The 16963-nt window shown below is 44.9% G+C and overlaps 1 protein-coding gene across 2 annotated transcripts in view; it reads right to left on the reverse strand.

Annotated features, from left to right (window-relative positions):
• The window catches only part of RABL6 (RAB, member RAS oncogene family like 6), a 931527-nt gene extending 918570 nt beyond the window's left edge, over positions 1-12957 (reverse strand). Inside the window, exon 1 of one of the 2 annotated variants that reach the window (XM_069609758.1) lies at positions 12529-12957. In XM_069609758.1, the coding sequence (XP_069465859.1) occupies positions 12529-12658 (130 nt within the window). In that variant the 5' untranslated portion in view covers positions 12659-12957. The remainder of the gene's footprint in view (positions 1-12528) is intronic. The other variant, XM_069609759.1, reaches the window with a different exon arrangement.
• Positions 12958-16963: the final 4006 nt, after the last annotated feature.

Below are 16963 nucleotides of genomic sequence, written 5' to 3' on the forward strand. Positions count from 1 at the left end.
TCCTATTCCTCACCGAAACCTGGCAAACTCAAAACCACAACGCAATGCACAATTGCCTACCCAACAACTTCAAAATTAAGCAGTCCAACAGAGAAGGAAAAAGGAGGCAGACTTGCCTTGGCATACAAGGACCGCCTACAAATAAAAACAGCCCAACCACTAAACATCTCAATCTGCAAATCACTCATTATACACCTACCTTCAGACTCCCAAACCAATCTAACATTTGTACTTGTCTACAGGCGACCTATTCAGGACTCTACATTTGTAGATACCTTCATAGAAGCAGTTACCAACATGGCCATTACGCACAACCACCTAATCATCCTCGGAGACTAAAACATCTGGTTCGAAGAAGAGAACATAAACTCACCTAAAACATTAACCATCCAAATACGTCAATTGGTGAAAGGAGGAAAGCACACAGCAGGCCACATTCTAGATGCAATCTTTGGCAACAAAGGTTTGGCCACAAGTGCACCCCCAATACAAATCCTCTGGAGCGACCACCTCATACCTTTTGCGATCCATTCACCGCCAAGAATACCCGACAATCCCCCTAAAACTCCCCAACCTGGAAAAGGAATGGGAGAACCATCAACAGCGAGACCCTAAAAGTGAAAATGGAAACCACAAAACTGTCAGTCACTACTGTACATGTAACCAGCATAGAAGAACAGATGCAATCCTAAAATGGACCACAGAAACAATAGATGACATTGCATCGGAAAAACCATTGAACCCATCGAAAAAAGAAAATGGCAAAATGGTTCACGCGCCACCTCAAGGAACTGAAAAAAACAAACCCGAAAGTCGAACAAGAATGGAGGAAACGCTACGACCAACACACAAAAAAAAGAAAAACAAACAGATAATACTATACAAAGCTGAAACACTGAAAGCAAAAAGAAACACTACAATGAACGGATCACAAAAGCAGACAACACTGAGAAAGAAATATTCAACATCATAAATTAGGTGAGAAACCCATCCATGTGCAACAACACACTGATCCTCATACAAACTATGCAACGATCTCGCTGACCACTTTAAGAGCAAAATCAATATCATTCTACAAATCATATAAAGCAGACCAATAAGCCCCATGGACCACCTCAATCAGTCAACACTAGAGCCACTGACCAGACTAAACCTCATCCCCACAATCTTAGACATATCCAACAGCCTGGTGAGCAAAAGCAAAAGAGCTGAAGAAAACATCTGAGCAACACAATTCCATCCACTGCAAAATAAGAGAAATCCATGAGAACGGAACACCCAAAACCGACCACTAAGAACATAAAGCAGAGAAGACAAAAAATGGTCACATAACCCAACCACCCTATCAATAGCTCTCTCACTCTACAGCAGAACCACAGCACACTACATAACCATCTGAGCACAAATGCTGACAGACACTAAAACTACAGACATTCCCCTCTCCACAAAACCCGACACAACAGAAACCACTTCATAGATTCATCCACAAACATACAATTGCCTACCAACAAATGCCAACATATTGAAAATCGTCAACACCTCCACTGCTACACTACAGAAGATCCTGCCACATAAATGGATTTTGGAGATAGGAAGTGTGTTGCACCTAGATGGTTCTCTTTTTGGGGGGGTAGAAATGTGCTGCACTTGGGTGAATCTGTGGGGTTAGGAAATATATTACACTTAACGATATTTTGGGGATAGGAAATGTGTCACCCCCCATAGGGAATGTTGGAAGTAGGAAATGTGTTACACTTAGATGGATTTTGTGGACAGGAAATGTCCTGCACCTGGATTGACCTTTTGAGGGCAGGAAATGTGTTGCACTAACAGTACTAAAAACTCATACCCACCCTCAAACTCTAAAGACAATCCCACCTCTACCGCACCACAAACCACACGCACTTCACAACACTCAACATGAAACCAAACACAAGTACACACAAAGCACATATGCACAATCATACCTCAACACCACATAACTGCTACCAACCAAAAACTCACCAATGCTCAGTGTCTGGTTTCTCCGCACAGAAGCTGCAAACAGCACATCAAATCGCTCTTGCTCTTCTCCCTCTCATTCCCACTCACAAAGCCCCCCAACCCTCCTTACATTACAGATCCACAAAAGTGCCAAGAGACCACACTAAATGGCAGCAGTGCGCGGTACAAGACTAGATAACATAACATACTCTGCTATGTTGAATAATCTGTATTTTGTGCATTGCATAAAGGGAATTTTAGCACACAAGAGAATCACCTTAACCATTTAAAATTAGCCAGGCAAAAACAAAACTTTGGGGACTTTTCTCGATTAGCACCCAGAGTGGAACAATCCTGCTATATTGCTTCCTGGCAATATCTGCCAGTGTAGCCTTCGATTCAGCAGTTTAGCAGGATTCTCACTTCCACCTCTGGTTTCTGTTGCTGTGTCCTCTTGCTCCCTCCCTTATTCATTAATTCCATTGCCTTCAACTGGGCGCCCGCTCAACCTCCACTTTCTCCGCCTTGCCCCTGCTCCAATCTAACCAACTCTGCCTTCCTGTTCTGTTGCAGGTGCGTTCCAGTGTCTAGACTGGGGAAACGCTCTGTCCCTCCCTCAAACGCTACGTCACTAAGTGCGCAGACAGTAAAGAGGGACCAAAACGCACTGCCTGGCAAGCCACAGAAAGTCAGCAAACACTCTTCTATGGTCACTTCATCAGAGCCGCCAGGTGAAAATAGCTTTATAGTGTGCAGCTACTCCGCAGTACAGCCTCTTGTGCACCCTCAGCCCTCTTTGTGCACCCTTGCATCACTCAGGTAGGGCTTCCAGACACATAAAACCATATTGCCGCTGCAATCAAGAATGCTTAATTAACAGACTCCTCCTTGTGATCATTTTTAATCTTAAAGCCCTGTAATTGATACAATTACATTGTCAGCCTAAAGAATTATATAGTGACAAATATCTTCCTTAATATCTGGTAAAAGTAAGTACATTCCATTGTTACATTACACACCTGGTGCTCGTGCATTGAAGTTTGTTCATTGTTCAGTTCTTCTCCCTGTACTTTACTGTGAGGACTTAATCTATTAGCACATAAAGTTTTTTCTCGAGTTAGATAGAAAATACCACCCACTTCTAATGTTGATTGCACCTCATAGAAATGATCGAACTATTAACACTGATGAAAACATTTATGGAAAACATTTAAGGAGTCATTATTTCATCATGTGTCCTACTTTTTGTGTGTTTTAGTCAATATGACTTTTCACATACAGTTTCATACACATATGGATATGATAAAAACCATATAAAAACACAAAAAACATACATTTACAAAATCTAATGTAAAACCGATCAAGTCCTCATATTACCAAGTTATGACTTCTATAGAAATCCCAAATCGGCCAACATTGCAAATCAGTAGAGTTGCAAGTCCACATGATAAATGTTCCCAAAATTCTATGGTATGTAGCACCAAAGGATTATTTACAAAATGACTTAAGTATCGATGGCGCTGAACTTATACCCCAGGACATGCAATCATAACATGTTTCAAGGTTTGCTTCCTTTCTTGGTTACAAAACGTATACTGACCGGCAGAACTTTAGTCTTTCACTCGTCTCGTACTTCCATAATCTCAACAGTCTTAAGTTTATACGAATTTCCAAAAACTGACCCAGCCAATAAGCATTTGCAAATTTCAGTATGTTTCTCCAGCAATCAGTTCACAGAAAACCCTTCTCCTAACTCAAGAGCTTTATACTGTACATTTTGTCAACAAGGGTTATAATATATAATAAACAAAATTTAAAAAATGCACTCGCTAGCAGGTGTTGAAAGAGCACTTGACAATGATCCCTAAAGTAAATAATTCAGTCACAAAGGAGTTTGGGAGCCCCTCTACTGAGAACGAACATGGATCAAATACCCTGTTCTATGAATTTCTTGCACTGAGGAGGGTCTACAACCATGTTTTTGCTCACTGAACACTTCAAAGAGGAGAAATGTATATTTGCATATCAGTCTTTGTGCTACCCACACGCAAATGATATACAAATGGATTTTTCTCGGTTACATGTGATTTTATCGAATGAGAAAACAAAATTGATTTTGAACGAACAAAATGAAAAAATAACGAACTGTTTTTCATTGTTTTTTGGGGGAGGGAGGTTCTTTATTTTTCTTTTTTTGCAAAATTAGTTTTATTAAACATTTAAATGCCAGCGCAGATACGCTCAGAAGTAACACACATAACCCTTTGAATTCCAGTCCGCTCAAGGGCAAGCAAAAATACTTAAACAGTAATTAAAATTGTGAACCCCCACCAGTCTCCACCCCACGCTTCTAATTCTTGGGTTGTTAAACATCCTTCTTCCTTTACAAGCTTCCCCGCTCTTTCTAGACCTCCCTCGTACCATTTCCGATACCTGTTCGGGTCTTGTATTTTATCTCTGACTAGAGGGGCCCATATAGAGCTCAGCATAGATGGCCAGGTTGTCAAACCTCTCATTTCTTTCACATTTCACCAAATCTTGATGAGTGAGCCCATAGCTAAGTGATCCAGCACGCTCTTGGGGAAGGCCTTTTCTGGGGCCCATAGCCATTCACCAAGTAACACTGGTCTAAGCCTGTAGTTTTCAATGGCCACCCATTGCTTCTGTTTATCGTTTCTCAGGTGTGGGGTAAGAGCACGCTACTGCGCTGCTCGATAGTATGTGTAGGGGTCTCGCAACCCAACTCCTCCTTTCGCTGGATCGTGGTGCCGTAGGCGATTCGGTGTTTCTTCCCCTGCCAAAGGAACTTCACAAACATGTCTCAAAGCACCATAAAATGCGTTCTAGGGGGGCAATTGGCAGCATAAGATAGTAGTATAGGGTTTTGGGCAGTACCACCATTTTTAAATGGTGCTTGGGCGGCCTAACCAGGAAACCATGAGTTTGTTCCATCGGTCTAGGTCCTTCCTTAGTTCACATAGCAGTGGAGTCAAGTTAACAATATAAAAAGGTCTGTGAGGTTTCTGGTGATTTTGATACCTAGATATTTCAGTTCTTGCCATGCCATGGGGATGCCCCCTGTTGGTGTTGAGTCATTTCTGGGGGTCGTCGGGATTTATATTCGAAGAGGGAGGATTTCTCAACATTCACCTTGAGCCCTACCCATTTACCAAATTCCTTCATAAGGGCCATCAGGCAGGGTACTGATGCACTGGGGCAAGAGATGTAGAGCATGATATCGTCAGAAAACAAGGCTAATTTATGTTCCGTGTCCACTATCTTAACTCCACTGATGGACGGGTTGCTCCTTATCATGTTGGCCATTGGTTCAATTGACAGGGCGTAAAGAAGCGGAGACAGGGGGCAACCCTGTCTTGTTCCCCAGGTGAAGGTAAATTCTCTGGATAATCTATTATTCATGACCACTCTGCCTTTGGGTTTATTGTACATTGCTAGTATTCCTGCTATAAATAGTTTCCCGAATCCCATATTTTCCAGGGTGGCCCAGAGAAAGGCCCATTCCACCCGACCAAAGGCCTTCTCTGAATCAATACTCAGGAGCACATGTTCCCCTGCAATTCTTTTGGTGTGATCCATGATGCCCAGAGTTTTTCTCATTGCATCCGACCCATGTCTCCCTTTAAGGCAGTGGTCTTCAAACTTTTTTGGCTAGGGCCCCCCTGAGCAAAATTTGGGCAGGTCGGGACCCCCCAGAAATGCCAAATGGACAGTATATATTGCGCGCCGTCACCTGCTCCCATCAAAGTCGCTGGGCTCCCTCATCCCACTCCTACCCAGTTGTTGGTCTCTCCCCACCCCATCACACACCCAGGGCTCTCCCCACTCTGCTCCCATCACTATCCCATGGTTCCCGCCCATTGTGCTCCCACCATAGTCCCTCGGTTCCTCCATCCCGTTCCCAACACAGTCTGAGGGCCAGTGGCGGCTGGTGAATCTTTTTTAAGTGGAGGGGCATTAAGGGGAGGTTCGGGGGGGTTCCCCCTGTGAATTTTTTTTAAATAATAGGTTAAAATGTTGCATTGTAGAGCATACTTTTAACAAAAAATGGGTAAATAGCCAAACAGTTTGCAATTGTTGCTGGGAGTCCAGGGGGCAGGCATTGATATTTTATTTCTATCGCGCTCGTACACAAGTGTTTCAGAGCGTGACAAGGCAAGGGAGGGGAACAGAGGAGAATAAAACAGCGATCTTACTAGGCCCAGTGACATTGAGAACGCGCAAGTGTGAGGGGAAAAGTGCATGGAAGGGGGGAGAAGTGGAAAGTGCGAAGCAGAGGAGAAACAGATAAATAACAATAAATAAATAATAAAGGCAACAAACAGTGGTAGTGCAGCCAGCAATTTGCAAGTGCTACGTTTAAGGCAGCAGACAGGGTAGGTCTGATAAGTGCAGGAAGAAAGATGGTTCTCCTCAAGTTTTAGAGTGGCAGGGCGCTGTTCCAGAGGGAGGCCCCAGCCGAAGACGGAGATCTACCCCCAGCTCGTTTCTTTGATAAACGACTGACCCTGAAGGAGTTGGAGGTAGAGGAGTGAAGAGCTCGAGAGGGGAGGTATTTGCGGAGGAATAGCTGAAGGTATTTTGGACCGAGGCCCCAGAAAGCCTTGTGGACAAGGCAGAGGGTTTTGAATGATAGATGTCCGGTAAAAAGATACCATCCCTGTCCCCTGGGCCCCACTGGTCCTAACACAATGAACATGATTATGTGTATATGCAAGGCGCTGCACATTCATACAGCAATCACTCTATCATTCACATGAGCATCCATCACCATACACTCACAACGCATCCATACACATGTTTAAATAAAAACAATGAACATAAACGTACCTTCTGCATTGGCCTGTGTGTGGGTGCTGCTCCAGCTGCTCTGTCCGTATGTGCGAGGAGGCGCAGGAGCTCCCCCTCGGACATACAGACATGCAGTGCCCCAGCCAGCATTTCCAATGAGCTATGCAATGCTGGCGAAGCAAAACGCCCCAGCACTTGCATGGCTCAGTGAGCATGTGCGGCTGGGGAACTAAACTGAACTGTCAAAGGGAAACAGTGTTTCCCTTTGACAGTTCAGCCAGCCCAGGAGCACTCCATTAGCTGGATAAAGCAGCTGAGGGAGTGCTCACTGTTTCACTGGGCTGGCTCCTTAGCTCCTCCATAATGGGTGAGGGGCCACTATGCAGTTAGTAATGTTGACCATTGTTGCTGAATATATCACAATTTACTTACATTTTAACACAAAGCACCCCTTTGGGTACTATTGAAACAGTGGGCTTCATAACTACTCTGGCGGTAGCTGTGCCGGTAAAACCGGCACGGCTGCCACTGGAGTTGCATCCGGGTCTGGCACCCGCGAATGGGCAATTACTAGGTCATGCCGAGTTAGGCGGACATGATAATTGCCCTTTCGAAGGTGCCGGTAGATCCCCATTCCCATTTGAGCCCCATATGGCTCAAATGGGAAGGGGGAGCTCGGATGCACCGGCACCGTTAATAACGGTGCTGGTGCATCCGACGAGCTGAGGTCAGACCTGGCGGGGGCTGTCAAGCACCCACGAGCACAACTCTTACTATGGCGGAACGGTAGCAACGGTGCCGGTAGCTTACCAGCACCGTTGTTACTGGTCCGCCATAGTAGTAATAAGGCCCAGTCTGTGACTAAAGGAATGAATATCCATTTACAACTGTGGGCCACTTTTTCATTGTTGCCTGAGACAGTTTCATGCTTCAGCCCGCCCATGTGGGCCACCCCTGCCCATTTCTTCCAATCTAAAAAAAAAAAAAAAAAATTTTTCATGCTGAGCTCTCAGGGCCCCCCTGGGATGCACCCGCGGACCCCTAGGGGGGTCGCAACCCACAGTTTGAATACCACTGCTTTAAGGAAACCCACTTGATCTGGGAGGATTAAGCGTGGCATTAGGTCCTCCATTCTTGAGGCCAGCACTTGGGCCTATATCTTGGCGTCAGTGTTCAGAAGCGAGATTGGCCGATAGGATTTACACATGGTTGGTGGTTGGATCTTTTTCTGATTTAGGGAGCACCAGTATTTGTGCTAATGAGAAGGAAGGTGGGGCCTGTCCAGTATCTTGTATACAGTTAAACAAATCTGCAAGGTGGGAGGACAGGGTCTCTGCAAAGTGCTTATAGTAGCCCATTGTATACCTGTCCTCACCAGGGGCTCCACCGGGCGGAAAGGCGCCCAATTGCCGCTTCAATTTATTGAGGAGTGATTGGGGATTCTAGGAGTGTGTGTTCCTCCGTTGTGATGTGCGTTAGCCCTGCTGTACATATGTATTCCCTCATCCCAGGACCATCACTTCCCCCTTCTGAGGTGTACAGTTTGGCGTAGTAGTTCGCAAACTGCTCAGCTATCCCATCTGGGGAGTGTAAATGCCCCCTTCCTGCATCTTGAACCAGTCTACCCACCTCTCTGCTCTCTGGACTCTTAGCTTGTTAGCCAGCATCTTGCCCGCCTTATCCCCCTTTTCATAGACTTTTTGCTTCAAGAGCGTTAGCTTTCTCAAGACATCGCCCTGTTCTTAGAGCGGCACAGCTCCACCTCACTGACGAGGCCCAACCAGGCCGAAACACGTGTCTGGCGTTGCTGTTGGTACTCTTGTTCAGAAGAGAATTGCCTGGTATTTCGGTGTTTGACTGCCCTAGGGCAGGACAAAGACTGATATGTAGTGGAAATTTCTCTTCTGTGAAAGGATGGTGAGCTAAAGACTCTGGTTGAGACTCAAACCCGGGACATATGCCGGTAGAGATAAACTCCCAGAACCCCCCCTTACTTAAGCATAATTATATCATCCTAGTGGTGTTTCTGGGAAGCTGATTGGACAATCTGCGGGCTATACACACTGATGTAGCCCACAGATTGATTACAGCCTGCAAAATCGGTGTTTGCAAAGCAAGCAGCTTCAACGTTGCATTCTGCAACGTTGAAGCTGCTTGCTTTGGTTTATATGAATGTGTTCATATACACCCATGTTCTCAGCAGCATATTTGTAAAATAACGAATATGTCGTTATTTTACAAAAATGCTGCCGAGATTTCAGGATTGCGCCCTTATGACAAACAGGCGCAATCCTGAAGGTGCACTGTTGTGCACTACGAGGACGCCCAGGCCCACGTGAAAATACTGGTGGAGCCTGGATGTACTGATTTGGCGCAGTGAATCCTGCTTTTTAGCATATTCACTGCGCCAAGTTCAGAATCGGGCCCGGAGGGTGTTCTAATAGCTTTATAGACCTGCAGCTCGGGCCGTACCAGGCATTAACTCGGTCTTCAGGGCCCATAATGCCCAGTACGGCCCTGGCTGCATGTCTATAAAGCTGTATTATTGCACCAGTCCCACCTCTTTAACCTTCTTCTGAACGCACCATTTGGTAAAATTTTACTTTTTCCTAAGGTAAAATCTGGTGTCCAGTCAATTTCCTACAACAATGCTCTATGTGCAGCAACCATTCAGGACATCCCAATTTCCTAATTTTCGACCACAAAGTATCTCTATTTATCTGGTCAAAAGCACAGCTAAAATCTACATAGGATATGTATAAAGATGGACATTTGTCTGAACGAGCACCACGTATCAAGATGTCCAATGCTCTAATATTGTGCAGACCCAGGACGGTAACTAGTCTGGAACGGACATAGAATGTCATTTGTCTTAATCCTCAATACAAAAGAGGCAAATACTTTGCCTGTGGCATCCAACATAGACAGCAATCGATAGTTGCCAGGAATAGATCGATCTCCTTTCTTACACACCGGCAACAAAATCAGCTGCAGCCATGAATCAATAACACTTTGCGCCCTACAAACCGTTTTAAGCAAGAGATAAAGAACTAAGGCCCGCTTATCCGGATCTTTCTTTAAAACTATGTTAACCAAACCATTTGGACAGGGAGCACATGAGGTTTTTAAATTTTACTATTGCTTTTATGATTTCTTCATAGCTTATATTAAGGGGCCAGAATTCAATGCTACCCCTCGTAGGCATGCTTAGGGGTGATTCCAAAAACATCTTAGAGATGTAAGGAAGGCATGGTATCAACGGTAAAACAGACACAAGAGACCACAGTTCAAGGGTGTTTATTGAACTTCAAAAAGGGTTGAAAAATGCCTATCTAATCCTAAATCTACAGATGGTAGCAAGCTACGACCATCACATAATAATAACTCAGTCCTAGTGGTGCCTTGTTAAAATAAAAGGGCCTATACTAATAAACCTATAGCCAGTCCTTACCTCTAAATACAAATAGTGTGGGAAACAATGTTACAAAAAAGAAATAAGTGTTCACAAAATAATATGTCGGAATGTGCAGGCCGTTGGCCGGCCTCACCCACGTTTTCAGCACGGCACAAGCGGCTCACTCGAGTTTAGCACAGTCTCTGGCTTCTCTAGCACGAGGATACAGTCCAAACCTTAGCATCAAGGCCTTCTGTACCCAAGTCTCTTTGTCTTTCAAAGTCTTTTCATTCAGAGGGCCTGCTGCGACAAAATAAACATCCAATTTCTTAGGGGAGTCACTATTCACCCCGGATCCCCCTCGGCCGGGCTCATATCCTTTTAAAAGGGTGGGAGGGATAAGGCGGAGGTTGTTGTGTTGGGTTTGTCAAGTTGTGCTGAAAAGGGGGCGGGGGGAAGACTGCCACTTGCCTAACCTGTATTCATCTGGGAGGGAAGACTGGCGAAATGTCTTTGTGGTCTTGTCGCTGGGATTTGAGGGAAGGGTTGGGGTGGATGTTGGATGTTGTGTATTGGCTTGTTAAGCTGTGTTGAAAAGCGGTCTTTGGTACAGCTGTATAACACGTTAATTTAAAAACAGAAAAAAGCAACAACAAAAAAGGGGGGGCGCGTGTTAAAACCACTTAAATGTCGCCTCTCCCAAACACCATAGAACAGAGTTAAGAATAATCATGATTTATCTAACAAGTAGAAAGTAGCAAACTCTCTGCATCATGACCGTGACTCAATTGTGGACCAAAACAGCTTACAAACCATCCAGATTCAGAATGAGGGGTCTGCAAAACAAACAAACCTATTGCTCTAAACATACATTTTCATCTTTTCTAAAGCTAAAATGAACTGCAGTGCTACAGCACTTACCTCACTCAATGTACTGTGAATTGTGGATAGCTGTGAATTGTTGGAAAAACAGACTGCACAATACAATCTTTTTTTGTTGTGTTTGAATACATCGATAGGCCGGCTCCCCCCTTTTTTGAGATAGAAGCTTAATACCAAGTCAACAGATTCGCACTTTAGGGCCACCCCTCCAAGCAGGAGCCCAATTAAAAAAGGTGGTTGGACGAAATGCGCCTGGACGTGATCAACTCTCACCTCACCCACTAAGCAAAATCCCTTGCTTCATTGTGGATAGCATCTTATCCTTCCCACATCATCGCAAAAAAGGATAAAACAGCTCTATCAAATCTCGCTACTTTGCAAGATTAAACTCTTTTCTCTCGCCCCATGACTGGTGGCGCAGTCCCTAGTATTCGTGCATATTAACTGGGGGTAACACCCTCTTAGCTGCTCACCTGCACCCCTCGAAGTGGCTCACCATGCCCCACTCATCACCAGCTCTTGGACAGTCACATCACTCCCACCTTTGTGAATTGCATTGGCTCCCCATCCCAGCTTGGTTCTAGTTCAAAACTGCCTGCCCAGCTACAAGGCAGCCACTGCCGGTAAGCCAGTCTACCTGACTGCCAAACTTTAAACGTTAGGCAGCACTCACTCATTTGACAGTGAGACCATCATAAAACTGGAAACTTGACTGCCACACAAAAGAAAACAAGGGACTAGTCTTTCTCATGCTACACTCTGGTCCTATAGAACTCCATACCAGTGGCAATTAGGACTGCTCCGAATCTCTGTCCGTTTTTTTTCAAAAAATGAAGATCTGGCTCTTCCAACAACACCTTTGTGCAACCTAGATACCCCTTGTGCGCCCACCCCCATCCTTATATTCTAGTGTGACCATTATTACTAATGTTTACTTGATTATTTGTTAAATACGTGTGATCTGCGCAATGCTCCATTCATTGTCCCTGAGCTAGGTTTGCACTATAAAAATAAAGAAGCTAACAGGTATATGAACGCTGGCGCGCGTGCACACACAAATGAAAAGAAACCCCTGACGTGGTTTGAACGAGGGCATGTTTTTTTCATGGAGCAGTTAATGTGATGATGGACAGTTTTTGCTGCACACAGCATTCATGTCACTTTAAAACTATTGAGATGGTGGTCAAATTTAACAGCACGTTATAGTAGTACAACTGCATAATTATACCAATAACATGTGTTGATCCAAGGACTTCATTCGAAATGTAGTTTCCTGTTATCAGGTCATGCAGCATTTTTTTATGTGATGCACAGAAAATTGACGGGTATCACAAATAAATATAATCAATAATCTGGCATGCATACCCATGCACAAACATATACACGTATTGTGTACGTGCACATACATAAGCACAATAATGACAAGAAAAATACCACGGATATGTCATCAGAATACTCACTGTTATACTGTACTCCTTTGGCAAAGCGCCTCTGAAGCGCCTGGTTCATAGACTGTAGTCCAGCAGGGATGTTCCTGTCCCTGAGCGGTGTCTGGTCAGATCCGACCAACTTCTTCAACACCGAAAACATTTTGCAAAATTGACAGTCTCCCTTGATTTGTAAAACAGCGTACAGAAGGCGAGACAATAGGCTTTCAGTTCGCTACAGCATACTCTCAGCCTTTTCCGTCATCAGGGCAGGTGAAAGAAGAGAGATTTCTTTTTGGCGGGTGACAGCCCATTGACGTCTATGGACGTGCAAAGGGCTTGGCGGGTGAGCGGCCAGACGCCAAGGCGTGTGTCACCTGCCAAAAGAGTGTAAGCTGAGAGGTATACGTACAGATGCCCAAACGCTAGCGTCTAGTTCCCATATGAGAAACGGACCTTAGCAACGCTCCGCCTACTCTTCATCACGCGGGTTCCACGTTGGGACGTGTCGACTAAGTCACGTGCTTCAGGTTGAGCATTCCATCAACTCGCAGACAGTGTTTGCAAGGCGTGGAAGGAGCGGGAACGCTGGTCAAGTATCGCCGCCGAGAGGGGAAGGCCGGAGCTTAAGACAGCATGATGGTCCCGACTAGAGCTGATCGGCATTGCACTAACCTTCCTCCATTATCAAGCGACTTTGATTTACAGCAAATCATGAAATTATAGCGTAATGGGGCGATGTTGCCTTTCCGGAAGAGTGATATTTATGTGTTTATTTGGGATTCGTGATGTGCAAGTGGGTTTTTTATGCAGTGGGGCTGAACACGGATATTCCAGTTTACCAATATACATTAATGGGGATAGTTCTTCCTTTTTTTTTTTTCCTTGTGGAGAGGCTTTTTTTGTCCTGCCTGCTGGAGAGGGGTATTTTGGGTATTTCTTATGTGCCAACAACAGTGCTTTAAATGGGTCGGTCCTAGCTGGCTCTTGGTGCTGCCAATTCTATTTTTTTTAATCACTATTCAGTACCAGCACTTCTTCAACCTGAAAACAGTACCAGTACTCTATTATAAGGCGAGTGAAAAACAATCACATTTGACTACACTACCGCGATAAGACCTCATAGGTTTTCCTGTTGGAAATTATGCTCTCTTGCTCCTTCTTTCTGCCCTACCTTCTGTATTCCATTATCACATCAGGACTTCTTCCAGTCCCGACACTGCTGGTGCCTGAAGCGCCACTTCTAACACAGAGGTGCCAGTCCGGACGAGCATTACAGATGGGCCTGTACATCGATGCTGGGCTCCTCTAGCAGTCACCCCAGATAAAAGAAGAGTACACTTGGCCCCATCAAAAACTCCCAGACACAAGAACAGGGGTCTGAAACATAGGACAAAGTTACTGTAGTTTATTAGCAAACAAATGGAGATTACACCAGAGCTCTCAGCTTCTAAGCCTGGCTCACCCGCTTTTGTTGCGAAATGACATCCGAAACACAGGTTCCCTCCTGGAAACCTGTCGGCTATGCGGATTGGTCAGTTTGGGCAAGCTACATATAGAAAATACACAGGTTGGTTTAGGGATTGGTAGGCCATGTCCAGTGACTTCTTCTAGGACCACCTCTAAGAGCACCCATCTACAATGTTGCAGGGTCGCAAAAAGACCATTGGCCTTTGCAAAAAATGATATCCCCATGCTGAAGGTGAATTTGGATTGGACAGAGTGTGTCCCCCCAACTATGGGCGCCCAGGCAATTCTCAGACTGCATGTACATCTTCAAGATGGTGGATAGGAACATGGAGGTGCAAGTGTTCTCTAATGTTGCTATTCTCTGATCACTAAGCCTTTGAGAATGCAGTCATTTAACGAAATGTAGGCAACACTTGTATCTTATTTCCTCTGGTTCTCTGCGAACAGTCTACTCTGCCTAGGTCATGTCTGTTGAGACCACGAAATTAAGCCTTCTCATCTTTAATTATGAGGATTTTAGCCTACATTTCTGCAGGTGGCTCACTATCTTGTTAGGTGGAATTTTCCTGCTCCCGCTTCGTCTTTGGCTGTGTGTCCTGTTTCTGCTCTCCTCGAACTGCAGGGATCATGTCTGCTTGTCTGTGTTTCTTGAATTTGTCTCTTTTCTTGCTGTGTCTGATAGCCTATAACTCCTATAGCGTCCCTTATGCTTTCTCCATGTTAGTAGCAATGTAAGCATGTGCAAGCTATATGTATGTGTGTGTGTGTGTGTGTGTGTGTGTATATATATATATATGAATTCTGTTGCATCTTGCTGTTTCAGCTTTGGCGAAAGATATGAATATAGAAACGTGTGTGTGTGTCAGTTCTCTGCCTAAGTGGGTCATAAACATGCGCTTCATGCCTTTAGGCAATAAACGAGTGTAGGCTTGTGTAGCTTAGTGAATGGATGGAAATGTACTTTATGTATAAGTGAGGCTATGTTGTTATGACGTAATGGGCTTCTGGTTCTCCAGTCAGTCGACCTGATTGATCGAAGTCAATTCCATGTCACCCAAATCATCAATTGGGTATGGTCTGAAATGGTTGTCGAAGGGAATACTGTTTTTCACCCCTGTAATAGATTCATGACTGGGGTAATGGACCTAAAATAGAGGTGCATCTGTTGTGTCTCTGTCTCCCTGTTGAGAGTTGTGCGGGGGCATGAGGGTCAGACTCGACCCCTTGTCTACAGTCCACCCCTCTGGTCGATGAATCGACCACTTTGCCAACGTTACTCTACTTATTGGCCGTTTCAGGAGCCACACCTTTGTTATCCAACTGAGGTGTCCATAGTATTTGGCATGGTCATCCAGGCTCCAGGTGATGTTGCTGCATTCTCTGTCAGCGGTGCACCAAACCCATTTCCTCCAATAGCCGCATGTGTTGTAGGGATACTCGAACATTACTCCTGTCTGGAATAGAGGGCACTGCGTCAGTTGTGTTTACAATGCATTTCGCGCTTCTCTCTCCTTGTCTTCTTCTGTCTGTCAATCAGCACTTCATCCCTACAGTCTTCTTAGTTGTCTTTCTGCACTGTTCTATGATTATCCTTATGATGTAGAGTGCCTTCAATACTAGTATTAATTCTCCTGCCAGCACCTTTAGTCCATCTTCCATCCACGTTGGCATCCATGAGAATATGTATGACAGCCAACCGTCATCCTTTCCACTATTTTTCACTTCTTCCTCCATCTTCGTATGTACTTAAGAAAGCCTGGTGATGGCTTCTGTCAGTGTCCATTTGTCTTCGTCATTGGCAGCAAAGAAGGAACAGCAAGAAGACCCGATTTTAGAACACACGCCTTCTTCCATAGATGTGAGGTTCGGGGTGGCGATCAGCCTCACCGCTCTCATCTCTTCTTTAATGGCGTTGAATGCCTTGACAGTTGAGTTTGTCTGCATTAACCCTCAATGGGTAATCTGGAGCCATTTGGCATTCGTGTTTGTCTGTACTGACGGAACAATAAAAACATCTCTGTGCTACTGAACTGTCAGTGTTCTGGTGGTATTGCGTCTAATGCCTTTTCCATGTCTGATGAAACATAGTTTCCTCGTTTTTCTTCTTGTCAGCTCCACAGACCTTCTTTCGTTTGTTGTCTATTTTAGGGAACCCTAACCCTTCTTTGTCCTTCTGAGACAATACCAATGCTCGGGTATTCAGATGTACCAGTGAGCATATTCCCCCTCCAGCCCCCCAGTTGGGTGACAGCCGCAGGTATGCCTTTGCTCCACAGACCCAGTGCATCCTTCATTCTCTCCAACCTCTACATCCATGAGCACTACTGTCCAGACCTTCATGCCTGATATCTTTTTGCATCCTTTATTCTCTCCAACCTCTACTTCCCCATCATTCTGGAAACATAAAGCAGCTCCCTTCATCGGTATTATGGGCATTGGTGCTGCTTAATTTTCTACCCATGTTGGGCAACTTGGTGCTTGCTTCCCATTCCTTGAGGCTCTGGTCATTTTCTGACTGTACTACTTCAACTGGAACTGTTAGGACAGCATGTGCTTTACTCCCTCCTTCCATCCTTCCGAGGTGTATGCTTGTTCATACACCAGCATCTGCGGTCTCTCCCAACATCCTGGCATTCCTCTTATCTCTGGGAGTCCTCTCTCGGGACATTGTAACTCCTTTTGTGTCACTGTTTGCACATCTCCCTTGCGTGGACCTTCTTTGATATATTCTATGCTTTTGTCTGTATTCCTGTAATCGTCTAACATTTCTTGAGTCTTTATGTAGTTGTATTCGTACGGTAACATTTTCTTGGACATTGACCTCAGTGTTGCTTGCTTCCCTTGAAATCATCCCTTTGTGGTGCAAAGTGAGAGGTTCATGGGGCATTGGGCTCTTGCTGCTGGGATTTCAGTTGCCACAAATGTTCTAGAAGCATTCATGGTGTAGGGAATGAGAGAGCAGACATAGCAGGACTCCTTGGTTGTTTGTTTCCCCATC

The sequence above is a fragment of the Ambystoma mexicanum genome, chromosome 8, assembly GCF_040938575.1.
Source record: "Ambystoma mexicanum isolate Mex_15411 chromosome 8, UKY_AmexF1_1, whole genome shotgun sequence".
Lineage (NCBI taxonomy): Eukaryota > Metazoa > Chordata > Amphibia > Caudata > Ambystomatidae > Ambystoma > Ambystoma mexicanum.